General features: G+C 48.3%; 5 protein-coding genes across 5 annotated transcripts; 2 read left to right on the top strand and 3 right to left on the bottom strand.

Moving 5' to 3' along the window:
• Positions 1-133: 133 nt before the first annotated feature.
• Positions 134-2,675, bottom strand: I303_100255 (uncharacterized protein; the record flags this gene model as incomplete). The annotated part of the gene is made up of 6 exons (XM_018403628.1): positions 134-199; positions 273-448; positions 515-658; positions 733-1,056; positions 1,134-2,606; positions 2,663-2,675. 6 exons carry the CDS (start codon positions 2,673-2,675, stop codon positions 134-136), a joined length of 2,196 nt encoding a protein of 731 aa, XP_018266282.1.
• A 441-nt stretch (positions 2,676-3,116) lies between these two features.
• On the top strand, positions 3,117-4,700 carry I303_100254 (uncharacterized protein; the record flags this gene model as incomplete). Its single annotated transcript, XM_018403627.1, has 5 exons — positions 3,117-3,332; positions 3,420-3,486; positions 3,591-3,799; positions 3,885-3,954; positions 4,051-4,700. The coding sequence occupies 5 exons, from the start codon at positions 3,117-3,119 to the stop codon at positions 4,698-4,700; spliced, it is 1,212 nt and encodes a 403-aa protein (XP_018266281.1).
• Positions 4,701-4,983: 283 nt separating this feature from the next.
• On the bottom strand, positions 4,984-8,062 carry I303_100253 (uncharacterized protein; the record flags this gene model as incomplete). The annotated part of the gene is made up of 3 exons (XM_018403626.1): positions 4,984-7,101; positions 7,192-7,532; positions 7,603-8,062. 3 exons carry the CDS (start codon positions 8,060-8,062, stop codon positions 4,984-4,986), a joined length of 2,919 nt encoding a protein of 972 aa, XP_018266280.1.
• A 408-nt stretch (positions 8,063-8,470) lies between these two features.
• On the bottom strand, positions 8,471-12,454 carry I303_100252 (uncharacterized protein; the record flags this gene model as incomplete). The annotated part of the gene is made up of 6 exons (XM_018403625.2): positions 8,471-8,497; positions 8,635-8,700; positions 8,830-9,523; positions 9,579-9,622; positions 9,684-10,160; positions 10,226-12,454. The coding sequence occupies 6 exons, from the start codon at positions 12,452-12,454 to the stop codon at positions 8,471-8,473; spliced, it is 3,537 nt and encodes a 1,178-aa protein (XP_018266279.2).
• Positions 12,455-12,872: 418 nt separating this feature from the next.
• On the top strand, positions 12,873-15,051 carry I303_100251 (uncharacterized protein; the record flags this gene model as incomplete). The annotated part of the gene is made up of 4 exons (XM_018403624.2): positions 12,873-12,907; positions 12,985-13,098; positions 13,169-13,337; positions 13,414-15,051. The coding sequence occupies 4 exons, from the start codon at positions 12,873-12,875 to the stop codon at positions 15,049-15,051; spliced, it is 1,956 nt and encodes a 651-aa protein (XP_018266278.2).
• Positions 15,052-15,307: the final 256 nt, after the last annotated feature.

Genomic DNA, 15,307 nt, shown 5'->3' with positions numbered 1-15,307 from the left:
CGATCGTCTGCTATTTCCCTTCCAACAGACATATACAGCAATTATGCACGAGCTAATATTCCGTGATCTTGTCTTCCTAGCACGCACCTCATTTATTGAGTACATCGTTGAGCCTCTCGATGAATCTCACGCTTCAGATATTACTAGACTCGAGCATCCGTCTAGCTTGTTCAGCACTTTCGTCAACTTCGAACGTCGTCTGGATCCACAAACAAGCAGCTGTCAGGAACACCTTTCTGACACAGCATTCAGATGCTGGTTCAGGTACTCACGACTTGTGGTAGGTAAGCGCCAGCACTCAGATCCAGAGTCCACAAATCATCGAAAACACTTTCACCGTTATATCCTCCAGAGATGTATATCCTAGCGTCATGTAGTAAAGCGACGTGATACCCTCTGCCAGGAGGTATCACGCCCCTAGGCGATTTACTTTCCCATTGAAGGGTCACTATGTGGACCGTCAGCCTACTGACCAATCCAGTAGTACAAGCGAATGCCCAAAGGGTTGACTGACCAAGGTTGAATAGCAGTACGTCCTGAGCGTAAGTCTGCCCATTATGTCCACCTATTATGAACAGGTAGGAGCCTACTTGGGTAGAAGTATGCGACAGACGATTATGTTTGACGTCTGTAGATATCAATGTCCATATTCGAGTTTCTGCATTGGAAAATCCAGTCCAAAGCATAATTCCAGTCAGCCGAAGAACGCGGCGCTTGCAAAGAGACACTCACGCAAATTTAGAACGTGGATATCAGCAAAACTAGCGTGACCATCGCTTCCTCCGAAAACAATCATCTTGTCCCCAACCAAATTGGCCGTATGATAACCTTTTTTCTGAGGTACATCGCCTTTAGTCTTCCATTCTTGCCAATGCAGATTACTCAGGTCCGAAATGTCCAGAGCCCATACATCGTTCAGCGCTGCTTGTCCATTTCCTCCACCAAAGATGACCAGATAATTCCGATATAAGACCGTCGTATGTGCTCTGCGGGGTGGAGGGATCGATGATTTTGATGATGTCGTGCCGATTGGCGGTCTTGAGAATCGATGTGTGACTAGCAGAGCAGATTAATTGGGCTTCGAGGAGGAATCAATTATGGAAAACGACTTCAAAAAAGGGATATCAACTTACCAGTATCCAAGATCCACACTTCATTGCTATAAGTAGGTCCATCCCCTCCTCCGAAAATGAACAGCTTATCGCCTACCAAAGTCGTAGTATGCGCTCTGAGCGGAGGGAATTGCTCGCCCCTCGTATCGATCGTCGACCACAGTAAGCTTTCCGTATCGAACCAAGCTACACCTCGCCAACAATTACTCCTGTCCACTCCACCTATGATCCAGATCCTCTCTCCAACCAAGGTCCCACTGTGTGCGCGCAAAGCTTGATTCGGCGGTCGACCGTGAAACGGTACGGGCGAGTAATACATTGCGCTCGCTGATGCGCGCGGCACATTCTTCGAATTGGGCAGTAACGGTTCGGATATCCTGTATGGCGTGACGGGCTGACGTGAAGTCTTCGATGAGACTCTCCTAGATTTATCTTTATCTCTATCTCTTTCTTTCTCTTTATCCTTCTCTCGTATCGTACTAGAGCCATCGCCTGCACCGGCTGACTGAGGTGCAGGTACGGTCAATGACCTGTCTCTCGATTTAGCCGACGTTGACGGTTTCGTGTTGGCTCTTTTACGTGTGCTCGTGCTCTCTTCGGGACCACTATCCGTCTCGCCTTCTTTCACGCGATCTATAGGATTCACATTGGTATTGCTATACGTCGTATTCGTGACATCCTCCAGCGAAGTAGACTGTATGGATTCTTTCCTTTTCGGCACGCCGAAGGGAGGTCCACCTGAGCCCGGCGTATTCGAGTGTGGAGATCTGTGGACAGGACCTAGTTCTGGCGGTTGTGGTCCAGGTCCAGGTGTCGAAGAGGTGGTAGACGGAGAAGGGGTGAAGTCGCGAGTACGTGGAATGGTTCGAGAGGAAGAGGAAGCAGCGTTTGCGTGAGACGATGGGGATTGGGATTGGGAATGAGTTTGGGCATCAGGTCTCATCTGTGCTAGATGCGCAGGGTAAGTTATCGGTTCCAAATCTGATTCATTTGCACTGATGTTCGGCGGCGTTGCTGTGCGTGTCGATATCATAGGTGACGCACCCAATCCCAGACCGATATTTGACGAAGGCTTGCTGTTTGAGAAGGGCGAAGATAAGGACGGTTGCGATGTGGTCTGATGATCTGTTTCAGGTGTACGAAGTAAAGAGGAAGACCTTGATGGTGGTAGCAAACTAGGATCGCTGTGATGGTCCTCGGGAATTGGTCTATCTATGCTCTCTGAATTTCGTGTTGAAGCGAAGAAAGCTGATGAGACGGAACTATCATCCACTACTACTTGATGCAAAGACGGAAAAGTTGATCCTCGATGATGATTCGGTATATCCTCATATATTGTTGCTGGAGATGTTGTTGGAGGAGTCACGTCGACTATAGGCGGGGTGGATGTTTTCTCGGAACGCCTGAAAGGACTTCTAGCTAGACTGGGCAGACGTCGAAAGGTCGATGAGGATGGTAAGGTTAAGCTGGAACCGGATGGGTTTCGATGACGACCTGATGGAGAGTGAGCGTTATAGGCTGTCAGATGAAGAAGAATGAGAATAGCATACCGTTTGAGTCCATTTTGTTTGTTGTTTGTTTGGTGCGAGTGGTATGTCTGTGCTCAGTTGTCTGACAGCTCGTAGTTATCGCATTGATCGCCCCCTTTTACCCCTTTACCAATATCCCTTTCTCCAAGGACAGATCTATTCTATTCTCGACGGCAGTGAGTTCAACGACTAGTGACGCCTATTCTACCACAATCGAATCGTCCAATTTCCTGCTGATATGTTGTATGTGTATCTGAAAGATGTGAATGAGATAGATGTTCATCAACATATGCATGATATTTTTGTACTGCTACGTTGATTCGATCATGTTGGTTTGAAACGCGTCGCGGTGATCATGGTCAGGGCAACATATAATCGAATGACAGGCAACTTTTTTTGGTAACGATTTTTCATGTTTCAAGTTGATATTTGTCTATACTTTACCCTGTCAGAACCTCTTAACGTCCACATCGAAATGACAATCGGATCAGAGGCGGAAGCCACGACGTCCAACTATTTCCAGGTAGCTCTCTCGGATGATCGACAAGCAGAGGAAGTGCAAGGAGCGATTCAACAAGCGGAATCATCAACAAAGGCGGAAAAAGCGGAAATTCGAAGACAACGTATAGAAGCTGCAGTCCAACGGTCCAAGGGCGAATATAAAGCAGAACATGCATACACTGAACGAGATGTGAGTCTGTACTCAATTTCATCGTAGAAGTGGAGGATGTAAAGTTTGAAGCTGTTTCTGACTTCTAGTATGGTGGGTGTGTTGTAGTGGTTCATCAATTCTGAAATTCAGAGAAATGTCTTATCGAAGCCGAAGGTGGATAAACAGCATCTAGGTGAGCATGTTGCTTGCTTTCCCCCTTCCCGCTTGTTCTCCTAAAGCATCTCATCCCGTCATCGTATCGTTTTGGTTCTTGCAGAGCTGACAGGCGACATATAGAATACATAACTACATCCCTCTACTATGCCTCTCCGCTCAAATACCGAGAAGCCCTGGACCTGATATTGAAGGGTTTCGATCCCAGCCCTATCTCGAAGAAGGCTCTAGGGGGTCTGACGAGGGAATCATTGGATCTTGCTTTGAGATGTGCACTGAGATTAGAAGATGAGGGTGTCTCGCTTCAATTGGCGAAATCAAGTCGGAATTTGGTAAATCACTGATTTCCACATCTACTTGTTCGAAGCACAACTCAAGCTAATGAATCGTGAACATTGCGAATGGTGGTGGTATTAGTGGAAAGGCCAATTTGCAGGTATAGCAATCCTAGCTTCGGATGCGTATATCTTGGCTAATAGACATCGAGGTGAGTCTGTCGTCTGAGCTCGGAATTCAGGCGTCCTACTAATCGTGACATACTCCGTGAAATTCAAGGCTTGCTGATTTCCTACTGGTCGAATAGACGCTCTCACTCCGTTGTTGGTATCTACCTCGTCCTTCGGCCTACACGCCCCAATCCTGAGCAAAATATCAGAGATCCTCCAGCACCGCCTCCTCAGCGAGAGAGCTCAAGGCAATAAATCTAATGCCAACGGTGAAGGTGAAAGTGGATTCGAAAGTACAAAATACTTCTTGTTGATCTTAGAAAGAGTAATCATCTGGAAATCCACATATCTCCAGAAACCCCTATTCGACGACTCGAAATCGGACTCGTTATCTCAAGACGCAGCATCAGGTCCCGATGCTCGCCTCCATCCTCAGGCTGAGACTCAGATAAGTGTCGAAACTCCCAGGACAAAATCTACCACGACATCGTCATCAACATCACCAGCAACATCTACCTCAACATCAGCATCCATGCCAGCCACAACCACAGCCACAGCGAAACCGTATAAAAGTCTTGATATTGATATTGATATTTCCTTCGACCGTCCAATCGATATACCATCCATCATCCGTGAACTGTCCCTAGATCCGACGGACAAAGAATTGATAAGTGGGTTGAACGGGACGGTGGCTAGGTTGAATAAGGGGTTGAAGAGTGATGATGGTGGTCATCTTGACGCAGATGCGGAGGGTGAGGTGGTAGAGAAATCTGTTCGGGAGTTGTAGATTTGAGTCTGGGAATTGTCCTGGCCAGCTGGCGGGATTTATGTGGGCATGGCACTCAGAACATAGCCGCGTACTTACTAGTAAGCATCGCATAGTATGGCATGTTGTATCATATTCATGTTGTACAATATGCGGATTCGTTGACGCATTAACCATATAATCTAATATATATTTCCACATACATACAAAGGATATTTCATCTGACGTAGTAATGCTAATTGCAGAAAACGTAAAATCCATTTGTCTCATGATATATCGTATCATTCATTTCATTATTCAACAATTACAACGCGCCAAGAGGATCCCAGGCTTTCTTATCATCGCCCATCGCAGCCCTAATCATCTCTTCGTCTTCTGTTGCCTCCATCGTCGTCTTCGTCGTGGTCGATGAGCTTGTGGGGTTAGCCGTCTTTGGCTGCGCGTGCGGATGCGGATCGCTCAGAGATAGACCAGATAAGGAAGGAGACGGGGTCCGGGCTCCTGCATTCCGATTGTTTTCAGGTAAAGCAGGTGCTAAAGTCGTCGATGGCTGTATCGATGGCTGTTGCTCTACTCCGGTCGACCATGGATTACTATTCACCCTACTTGCTTGTGACTTCGTCGCATTCGTATTCGTATTCGTATGCGAACTGGATCCTGATCCCGTTCCCAAACCCGAACCCGACCCCGAACCCGCATCATGGCCTGAGGACCAAGGATTCGTCTCTGAAGGTATCCTGAAACCCGTTCTGGGCATATACGGTTTATAGTCTTTTCTCTCTCCCGTCCCTATCGGTCCATCAATCGAAGTAGAAGTACTACCGTTCAGTTCTCCAGATCGAGCCCCTTGTGCTTGGGTTTGAGCTTGAGCTTGGAGATCATGTTTACGCCATGGATCGTCCACTTCACCAGCTTCAGCTTTGATCTGATTATACGCGTCCGCCGAGATGTTCTTGATCTGTCTTCCAGCTTGCGAAACTGCGTTCAGTGCGCCGCTGCTGAATTGTTGCCAATTCCACGATGTGGACGTCGAAGTCGAAGTCGAGATTGAAGCTGGAATTGAAGTGGGATTCGCGTTTGAGCTTGACCCCGATAGTGGAGGTGAGCTGATCCTGTTGATAGAAGTGTGGGTTTGATGTTGATGTTGTGGTCGTGATTGTGGAGGAGAAATAGCTCGAATTACCGGATCTTGGGAAGCATTATCTATCAATCCAGTCGAGCTGACTCCTTGAGCTTGGGCCTGAGACTGATTTTGTATATTTGCAGAGATTGGAGATCCATTCATCTCCTCATCGCCTCTCCTAAACAATCTGAACCAGAATCTCACTTCTTTCGGATCGTACAAGAGCACTCCCTGATCCGAACCGCTCTTATCTAATCCCGGGTTATACTCATCGTTGACGTATTTCGATTTATTCAGCTCAGAATTAGTGTAATCCCATAACGAGGTTGTCCTAGAGGTGTTCTCCGATTTCTGCTTCTCGTTGTTGAACAAGAACGTCCCGAATTGACAGGAATACAGATGATAGTAGATGTCCAGCAAGAAATCCTCATTATATTCGAACCTATTTGGGAACTGCCGCAGGATCTGATATGCGCAATCTAAGAACTGGTGGAAAACAGGAGATATCTCCTTGAGATGCGAGCTTGATTGTGTCGAATTGTTGAATTTGTTTGAAACTGACGCGAAGAACGCTTGAGCGGCTTTGGTCGCTGCTGCAGCTCCTGCTCCAGGGTTGAACTCATCGTTCTCTTCGTCCTCCGAGTCGATGTCATTCTCGGGCGATTGGACGAAATATTTCTCGGATGAAAGATGATTAGACCTATCCATAAATTTGTGTCCGAACGACAAGAAATCTTTCTCTACCAAGACGGCGAACCCTTCTATTGTCCGATAATAAGGATCCAAACATATCTGCGAGATCGCGGACAATTGACCTGTCCTATCCCACCCATCTGAACAATGAATCAGGACGTGCGAAGCGTTCAGATGAATATTCTTGATGATCATCAGAGATCCATCTAAGATCGTCGATAAGTGTTTCAACCAATTTGATTTCCTCAATAGACCCCTATCGAGCACGCCACTGGGTTTAGTCTCTGCCTCTCGGATTGCTTCGGTGATGATTTTCAACGAGTTGCGCATGACGTGGATGTTATCTATACCGAGATACGCTTTCTTGCCGAGCTTGTAATTCTCCATATTCTCTGTTCCTGCACCCATAGCGACGTTGGCCATTGCGTTCGCGGTTGGCCGGGCGTCGATGATGAGATTTGTACTTGTTGCGCCGTATATAGGGGTTCCAAATGCTGTGTCGGGGTAATGATGAGTCGAGAATATACATTCGACAAGTCGTTCGTCTTGCGCTGATCTAGAATTTTTTAGACCGACCATGGGTTGAGATGAACGAGTGATTGAGGCCTACTCCGAAGAAAAACATCCAGTCAGCGAGGACTCGACTGATAGGATGTAATCACTTCGCAACAGACGGAATGAAATCGTATGGCTCACATTGTTGGCCCAATGCAGATAGCTCAAGACAGGTATCCTAGCTTTACTTCGATATTTACTAGCGTAGCTCAAGGTCGAATCGCTAATCTTCGTCGGAATGACCATCTTGTTCGGGTACGTAGCAGAGAACGAGTAATCTTTATTGATATCGGTGAACCTCCATGATTTGGTCTTGACGCCCAGACCTTGCCGAGTGAACTCGGCTCTGGGATTGTAGATTGACCAGCCATTGGTGTTCGTACTTGTACTTGTACTTGTGGTCGCGTTTGTATTTGTATTTGATGATGAGGATGAAGATGAGGAGTGTGTATAGAAGAATGCATGTAATTGATCGACCGAACCTTTTTTCGTGTTTATCAACCAATGTCAGCCAGACCTAGCGGTGTACGAATACGAAATTGATATACTGACTCTTGACCGCACTATCCTTGATACTTTGCCAGACATCCTCCGAACCACCTCTAGATTTCCCCTTGCCCTTCTCCTTCTCGGTCGACGACAGGGATCGCTCTTGGTCCTTCTCAAAGAGGAACACGTAGTTCTGGAAATACTTAGTCTCGATTCGGAGGGGGTAGTACCCTTGGATAGATTGAGGTAATTTCGTGAGAAGCGTTATACTCGGATAAGGGATCCATATTTCCTCTTTGTCCGTTGGCTCCCCAGAAGTATGTTGAGAGGATGAAGAGGCCGAGCTCAACAATGTCGTTTCAGCAGAGGCAGACGTTTCGTTCTGGTGAAATATCAGATGATGCGGTGTCAAGTGGATGGTACCTGTCTTCCTGACTTTAGCAGGCGGGGCATCTTTTCGTATTGGCGGTGTGTAGTGTTCAAGGACGACATTGTCTACTCTAGCTACTTTAATGGTGTCCATCTTGTCAGGCGCTCGTCGCTTGAAAGGAAGACTGAACTGTGAAATGTTCGAGAATAACAGCCAGAAGACCTAGTCGAGGTGATAAGATACGAATGGACGCATTCAGTTCAACCATGGAGATGACCTCAACTCGGCCTCGCGGCTCGAGCGGTCATCTCCACCATAGCATGGACGCGACATGGGTTCAGTGTCTGTTGACTGTTGACTGTTGTCTGCAAGGTGCATGACGGTCTCTAATCTAGTCTACTTGAGCAATGATACCGATACTATCTATAGATACATATACAACACGAATACGGATCCAATGGGGCACAAACTATACAATCGCGAGAGTTATCTACCAATCAACCTGTTTGAACTAGATCTGTTTCCCCACAATCGCATCTTCTCCTCGTAACTGGGGTTTGCTTATATAGCAGGGAACAGTCGATCGTACTGTTGGAGATTTCAGATTTGGTGCATCAGTATGCGCTCAACTTCTCTTGCTGCTCTTCTTCAGACTTGCTCTTCCGTTCTTGCAACAGCGGAACAACTTGATGGGGGGAAACTCAGGTATTGAAAGTATTATTCACCTTGATCCACTGATCCAGAACAGACGCTTCTCCTGCCACTTGTCTCGCTTCGACCCAAACCCAGAGCTATGTCGCGCGTACATTCATATCAGCACGTTTCTTGTCTTCAGGAAGGCAGGAAGGCAGGAGGGCAAAGTAATGCAGAACAAAGCAGAAAAAAGGAGATGGATCGATCGATCAATCGAGCCGACTCACCTTGATCATAGCCAACAAATTTCCCTTGGGCACAGCATTGATAGCTTCCTTCGTGCCCATCTGTCTCCCCAGCTGCCTCAAAATCGGCAAGGCAGACTTGAACAAATCCATATCTGGATCAAGCTGTCTTCCAATTCCTTCCAAAAGCAAGATACTCAGGACGGTATTGATGAAATCGCCTTCCAGCTTGACATGGTGTTTTCGTACACTATTCAAGACGTCGTTCAGTATATCCGAGATCTTGATCTTGGCGAGGGAGAACGTCTTCGACTTGACGGAAAGTACAACATGCTGAATCTTCAATGCGAAAGTCTCTTCGTCAATGACGTTCTCAGGTTGTCGACATCGTTCGACCATCAATTTCCCAGCTTTGTACCCGTCGAATTCCGCTATGGCCTGAAATAAGTCCAAGAAGTTCCGCCTATTTGTATCGTCCAGCGAAGTGACTAAACCAGCATCGATAAAGATCAATTGCGGTTCGTACCCTTCTTTGTGCAGTTCGTCTATTCTGTCATGCCATTGATCATGATCGTGAGCTACTGACGCCAAGGAGTCGACCAGCTGTTGATTTGAGACAGTCTCGCAAGGCGGAGTGTCCGATGCAGGCGTTTGAGGATGTTTGCTGAATCGATTGAGCAGGGGGCCCAAGTAATCGGTAGTGGATGGCTTGTAGAAGCGGACCATGATATTACCACTTGAGTGATACGTCAGCTATCAATCCTGTTCTCGAAGTATTCGTCAGCACTCACGGGTGTAGATCGCCGTGGGTCCAATTATCCAAGAGAAGCATTTCCTACGCCCATTTGCCCGTCAACATGTGTCCGAATCCTCCGTTCTAGAGTGTCTGGACTCACCAAGAAAGCGTCCAGGCCGATATTAGCGATCTTATCGTCGTACTCCCCTCCTCCATTCCTCAGGAAGTATTTTAGCGGGAGAGCATTCTCGAACTCCTCAATCAATACATCCTTCATATCGCCGTTCTGCGATTTGATCTTGATCGGTCGAGGGAACGTCACTCTTCGTCCTCTTTTCTCAAAGTTCACTTCGAATTTATCCAAATTCGAAGCTTCCACCCGTAAATCTAATTGTGAATTCATCATCTCTCCAAAGACATTGACTTCTTCCGGAAGAGATAACCATTCCATCCCGGGGAAAGCGTTGAAGATATTGGCAAAGACAGACATGATCGCTATATCTCTTCTGATCGTCTTTCTCACGCGCGGATGCAAAACTTTAATAGCTACGGATCGGGTTTTCTCTTCAACACCTCCGTGGGTGGTCGTAGCTGATCCGCCGCTGAATACATCTTGCTTCAGTTTGGCTTTGTATACCTGTGACACAGAGATCAGCATTGATCTCCAAAGGATACTCGGAATCATCATGGACGTTGGCTGACCTGAGCAATCGCACCGCAACCTATAGGTTCTTCACCAAATTCCTCGAAGATCTCCTCAAAATGCATGCCAAAGGCCTTTTCGAGTATTCGTTTCGTATGACTGAAGGAATGGGGTTTACCGTTGGAATGTAATTTCGACATCTTGTCGCACAATTCAGCTGGAAAAAGATCCGCTCGAGATGCAGCCCATTGACCTAATTTGATGAATGACGGTCCAGCTCTCTCCATCTGTTTGACCAAGAAGGCATACCACCAGATCGCTCCCCAATTTTCCTCTTCTTCCGCAATGGGCTTGCCCGTTCGCCGTCGTCTTTCCGGTTTGCCGACCAATAACATCGGTGTCGTGAGTATGACTGGGCCGAAGAGGAAAGCAAGGTGAAAGAATCTGATCAAAGTCGCTATGGGTTCCAGTATGTATACCTGTACAAATCGAACCGGCCCCATACGCTTTTCAGCCGGTGATATTGCTACTATATCTTCTTCTTCGATGCCGGCTTGTTCGTGAACAGGCATCAGATCCATCTTTACCTCGGAATCGTTCTGAACTGGTCGTTTGTAGAGGTAAAATACCGCCCCTAAGCCTACTCCGCCTAAGACCAACAGTCTGAAAGGTTTCGCGTCCGCAGGTTCGGACGAAGTTCCGGAAGGTCCGCCCTCGCCGCCATCATTGGCTGCGTGCTCGCGTGCAGAGGCGACCGTACCTCCGACTCGCCCTTTCCCTATGACTGCCGAGACCGGCGCAGCGATAGTCCCAAACGATCTCCTGGTCGCGGTCTTCAGAGCGTTCCATCCCTCATTGTCAAACAGGAACGGCGGTAAGCCAGAGGTACTAGTCTTGTTAGTAGGGAATCTCGCTGCGTCCTCAGCTCGCTTCTGCACTTCCATCCAAACTTCATTCTTCAGTACTTCACCTCTGAGTTTACTTAATTCCCCTTCAAGCGTGTATAAGTGTCTCCGGGCAGGAGAGGGGGCTTGAGCGTTCATACGTCTGACGAAATCGTTGATCTGCTTGATATTCTCCTGGTGGAATTTCAGCTCGCGAGCTTCCCACTGCTCGTCCGACGAGGGGATAACATGTAATGGGGGCAAAGGTGATAAAGCATTGGTCGAAATGACATTTCGGACCAAATGTGTCGTGTATGTCGTCAAGAGTGTCGTTCGGAATGCGTTTACTGTCGAATCGAGAGAATGCTGAAGTTCAATCCATGGTGGTAAAGCCCCTTGTCGCTTGACTATCCTGTTCATCAATAGCTCACCCGTTTCTAAATGTGGATTACTAGCTTCCGGATCACGGGGTATCGGTTTCCCCTTCCCATTGGTAACTTTGAAGAACCCGGCTTCCTTCGCACGCTGTATACGATCTTCCACTAATCCTCCCCATGCTCTCAGTCCACTGGCGCCTCCTTTTGCCGCACCTAACACACTTGATCCTTTGACTTGCCGATTACCTCTAAATGTCCCGTCCTCATCTTCTTCCCCACTTTCCACCAGTACCTGCTGTCCATCTTGGCTCAAGCCGAGCTTATAGTCCAGCGCACCTTCCCTGGCGTTATCCAGCCTCCGTATATTCTTCCCGGACCTCTTTGCGTTGATGAGCTTCGATCGAGTCTTGCCGTCCACCGTTGCTCCAGGCGGCAATTTCAATTCTAGTAGATTTGTCAATGAGTCACCGTCCTTATTCGATTTGATGAAGGTTCCATACTTGATTTGAGGGGTTGTGTTGTGCAATTTGGTCTCGCCAGTATATGTTGAATGCCAAGGTCGATGTAAATGAGGCGGGATAGTCGTCTTATGCGGATTTATTGTTTCTTCTCCGTCGGCCGACAGAAGGGATTTCGCTTTGATCATAGGATTGCCTAACCTGGGGTTGAGGTCCAAGCTCTTGATCATACTCTTGATCTTCTCGTCCGATGCATTGTACTTGGTACCCTCAGGATTACGAAGCGGTTTGTATTTCGAATCCGTTAACATCCGTAGGACAGCATCGTGAGTCGATTCATCGCCTGTCCAGATCTCCCCTTGCTCATGCACAAGGTGATCTCGAGATGAGCTGCTAGAAGGCGATTCCTCGTCGAGCGATTCGGCGAACAATTTGGCTGATCCTGTCAGGCGTGATGAGGAGGCAGACTGATCCGCTTGAGAGGAGGATGTCTGTTGGGATCGAGCTTGGATCCGTTTTATGCTCCGGCGATTGAGAGCCGTGATTGATCGTCGATGGATCGGCAACATCTTGATATCTGCCCTCACAGGGGCTGCCGAGGAGGAGCAAGGGAAGTCGATCTGTATACACCAGTCTAGTAGTTGCCGGAACAAAGGATATTTAGATAGTGGTGACTATCTGATCGGCAACGCGTTACATGACGTCGGCTGCATGAGGAGGCGAATACGGAGTAACCACTCGATGTCCGCCCTCTCGAGCGATTTGATTCCGTTCATCCATCTAACTTGTCAACAGCGCAATTGCTGCCAATTATACCTTTACCACTCGCTAAACCAGAGTCAATAGGCAATCGCAAAGTTCACTCGGCATTTTCACCTCCTTATCTTTTTCGGCTCTTGTGGGAGACCCCTCCATCTATTTTGGCTGGGACCGTCCTCCGGCGGCTTTGTAATCAGGGAAACAAGACTGAAAGCTGCCCGTCTCAATATGTCGCAAGCTGTGTGTCGTGATTTCATGAATGGGTATGTAGCAATCCATAAGAGTGACAGACGAACCTATTGTGACGCACAGATGCTTATGCGTGCATTCCATGCTGTAGCTACTGCCGCTTCGGGACAGGTTGTAGGTTCTTCCATCCGCCGCGTGGACCTAGTGGACCTGGGACAACTCAGCAAAGAGGAGTATCAAGCGGAACATCGAAGTACCAATTCAAGTGAGCATGATACACACATTCTCAAGGCTTTTATCGTTGAGCACAGGACTGAATCTAGTATGGTTTTTAGCGAAGACACTATACGGCAGGATTTGACGATAGAGAAACCCATCTACTTTATCTCGAATTATGCAGCGGCCAAGCACGAACCGAATCTGTTTTTCGGGTATGATATCTCGCCAGAAGAATTAAGGTGGAAGAGTGTGGTAGCCCTGAAAGAAGGGAAGGGTCAAGACTATGTTAGCGATATCTCTTTTCGTATCTGACATGTTGACTCGGTGCAACGTACTGAATCAATGCTTCATACATCCTTAGGTAAACGAAGAGAACACTCTAATGAACCAGGCAAATTCCACGATTACCCAAGCAGTCGCCAACCTATCAGCCACTACTAAAGTGGCCGAACAGTTGCATAACGCTCGATTTACCGGTAACTCTGTTCCAGGGGATGATCGACCCAAGGAATTCTCTGAAGCTGCCGCGTTGGGAAACAGCGCCACTCCTGCCCAGCCAAGCGGATCAGCTTTCGGTGGAAATAGTAGTGGAGGCTTTGGAGGCAGCAAGCCCTCTGGGTTCGGCGGGTCAGGTAATACAGGAGGAGCTTTCGGTCAGAGCGCTTTTGGACCATCCAGCAAACCTTCAGCCTTTGGATCAAGTTCATTCGGATCGAGTGGATCTACTTCTTCTGCCTTTGGCGCATCTAAGCCTGCCTCCGGCGGATTTGGCTCAACATCCACTCAGACTCAAGCGGGAGGCGGCGGATTTGGGTCTTCAGCCTTTGGAGCTAAGTCTTCTGGAGGCTCTGCGTTCGGCTCATCTGCCTTTGGATCATCGCCAGTGGCAGGTTCTGGCTCTGCCTTTGGATCAGCATCGACGTCTGCCCCTCAAGGCGGCTCTGCATTTGGTCAATCTGGCTTCGGAGCAAAACCTGCCGGATCCGCCTTCGGCTCTTCTGCATTTGGCAGCTCTTCGTCTCCCTCGCCGTCTGCTTTTGGTTCCACCTCAACCCCTGCATCAGGCTTCGGTACCTCTGCATTCGGGGCCAAACCGGCAGGAACACCATCAGCTTTCGGAGGATCACCAGCTCCCTCCGCTTTCGGATCAAGTAGTACAAGTGCTCCTTCCGCACCGACAGCTTTCGGTTCTTCGTCCAGCTCAACCCCAACGCCTTCCGCATTCGGCACTTCGTCTACATCTGCTGCTCCTACTGCATTCGGCTCATCAGGATTCGGTAATTCTGCATCTACCACGACGCCCGCGGCAGGATCAGGCTTTGGTCAATCGGGCTTTGGGACATCTGCATTCGGCCAATCAGCCAAACCATCTGCATTTGGCTCTTCCCCGTCAAGTACAAGCAGCACTTCAGCATTCGGAAGTAGTGCATTCGGTAAACCCTCGACACCCCCTTCTGGCGGATTCGGCGCCTTCTCAAATACAAACACCAATACCAATACCTCTGCCGGCCCGACAAACGCCCCGAAGGCCCCTTCCAGTAACCCTTTCGCAGCTTCCTCATCCGCGTCTCCTAACCCATTCGCTAAACCTGCCGAGCCCTCTCAATCTGCTCAAGTACAAAATCCATTCGGAGCGAAACCTGCAACATCGACGTCGGCGTTTGGAGGTACAAGTGCGTTTGGACAACCTTCCGCCACTTCCGCCTTTGGAGGCTCGGCATTCGGCGGATCCTCGGCATTCGGTGCAGCACCTTCTCAACCTGTCGCGAGTGCTTTCGGTAATAGTAACAGCAGTGGGTTCGGGGCGACCATACAGCCGGAGGGCGATGTACCTCCCGGATGGTCATATGATGATCCGTGGAGTTACTTGTTACCCACAGAGACCGGCAATGCGAAAGGCGAGGAATTGGAAGATGGTATTGTAAAAGCGTTCAAGGATGGCGGATTTGCGTTGGGCGGTATACCGCTATTACCTCCTCCCGTAGAGCTTCGAGCGTGATCTCCTCTGCCAAGCAAACGGAATCATTGGATCATGATTCAGCGACGTGGCAGTCGATCCTATATGTACTAATTTCATGATGTGCCCTCTTTGCGCATCTGAAGAGGAACGTTGTTGTATAGTATGAACCCTAAGAATGCATTAACCGCCAACCACGAAAATATTGTATCGCATAATGCATCTGATGCTACGCTATCCTATACTCAGCTTCTCGCCCGGATACATCGCTGCCATCTTACACACAGCTGCAGATGAG

Source organism: Kwoniella dejecticola, chromosome 1 (assembly GCF_000512565.2).
Source record: "Kwoniella dejecticola CBS 10117 chromosome 1, complete sequence".
Lineage (NCBI taxonomy): Eukaryota > Fungi > Basidiomycota > Tremellomycetes > Tremellales > Cryptococcaceae > Kwoniella > Kwoniella dejecticola.
Note: the sequence above shows the minus strand (reverse complement) of the source record. Positions and strands in the feature narration are given on the sequence as shown.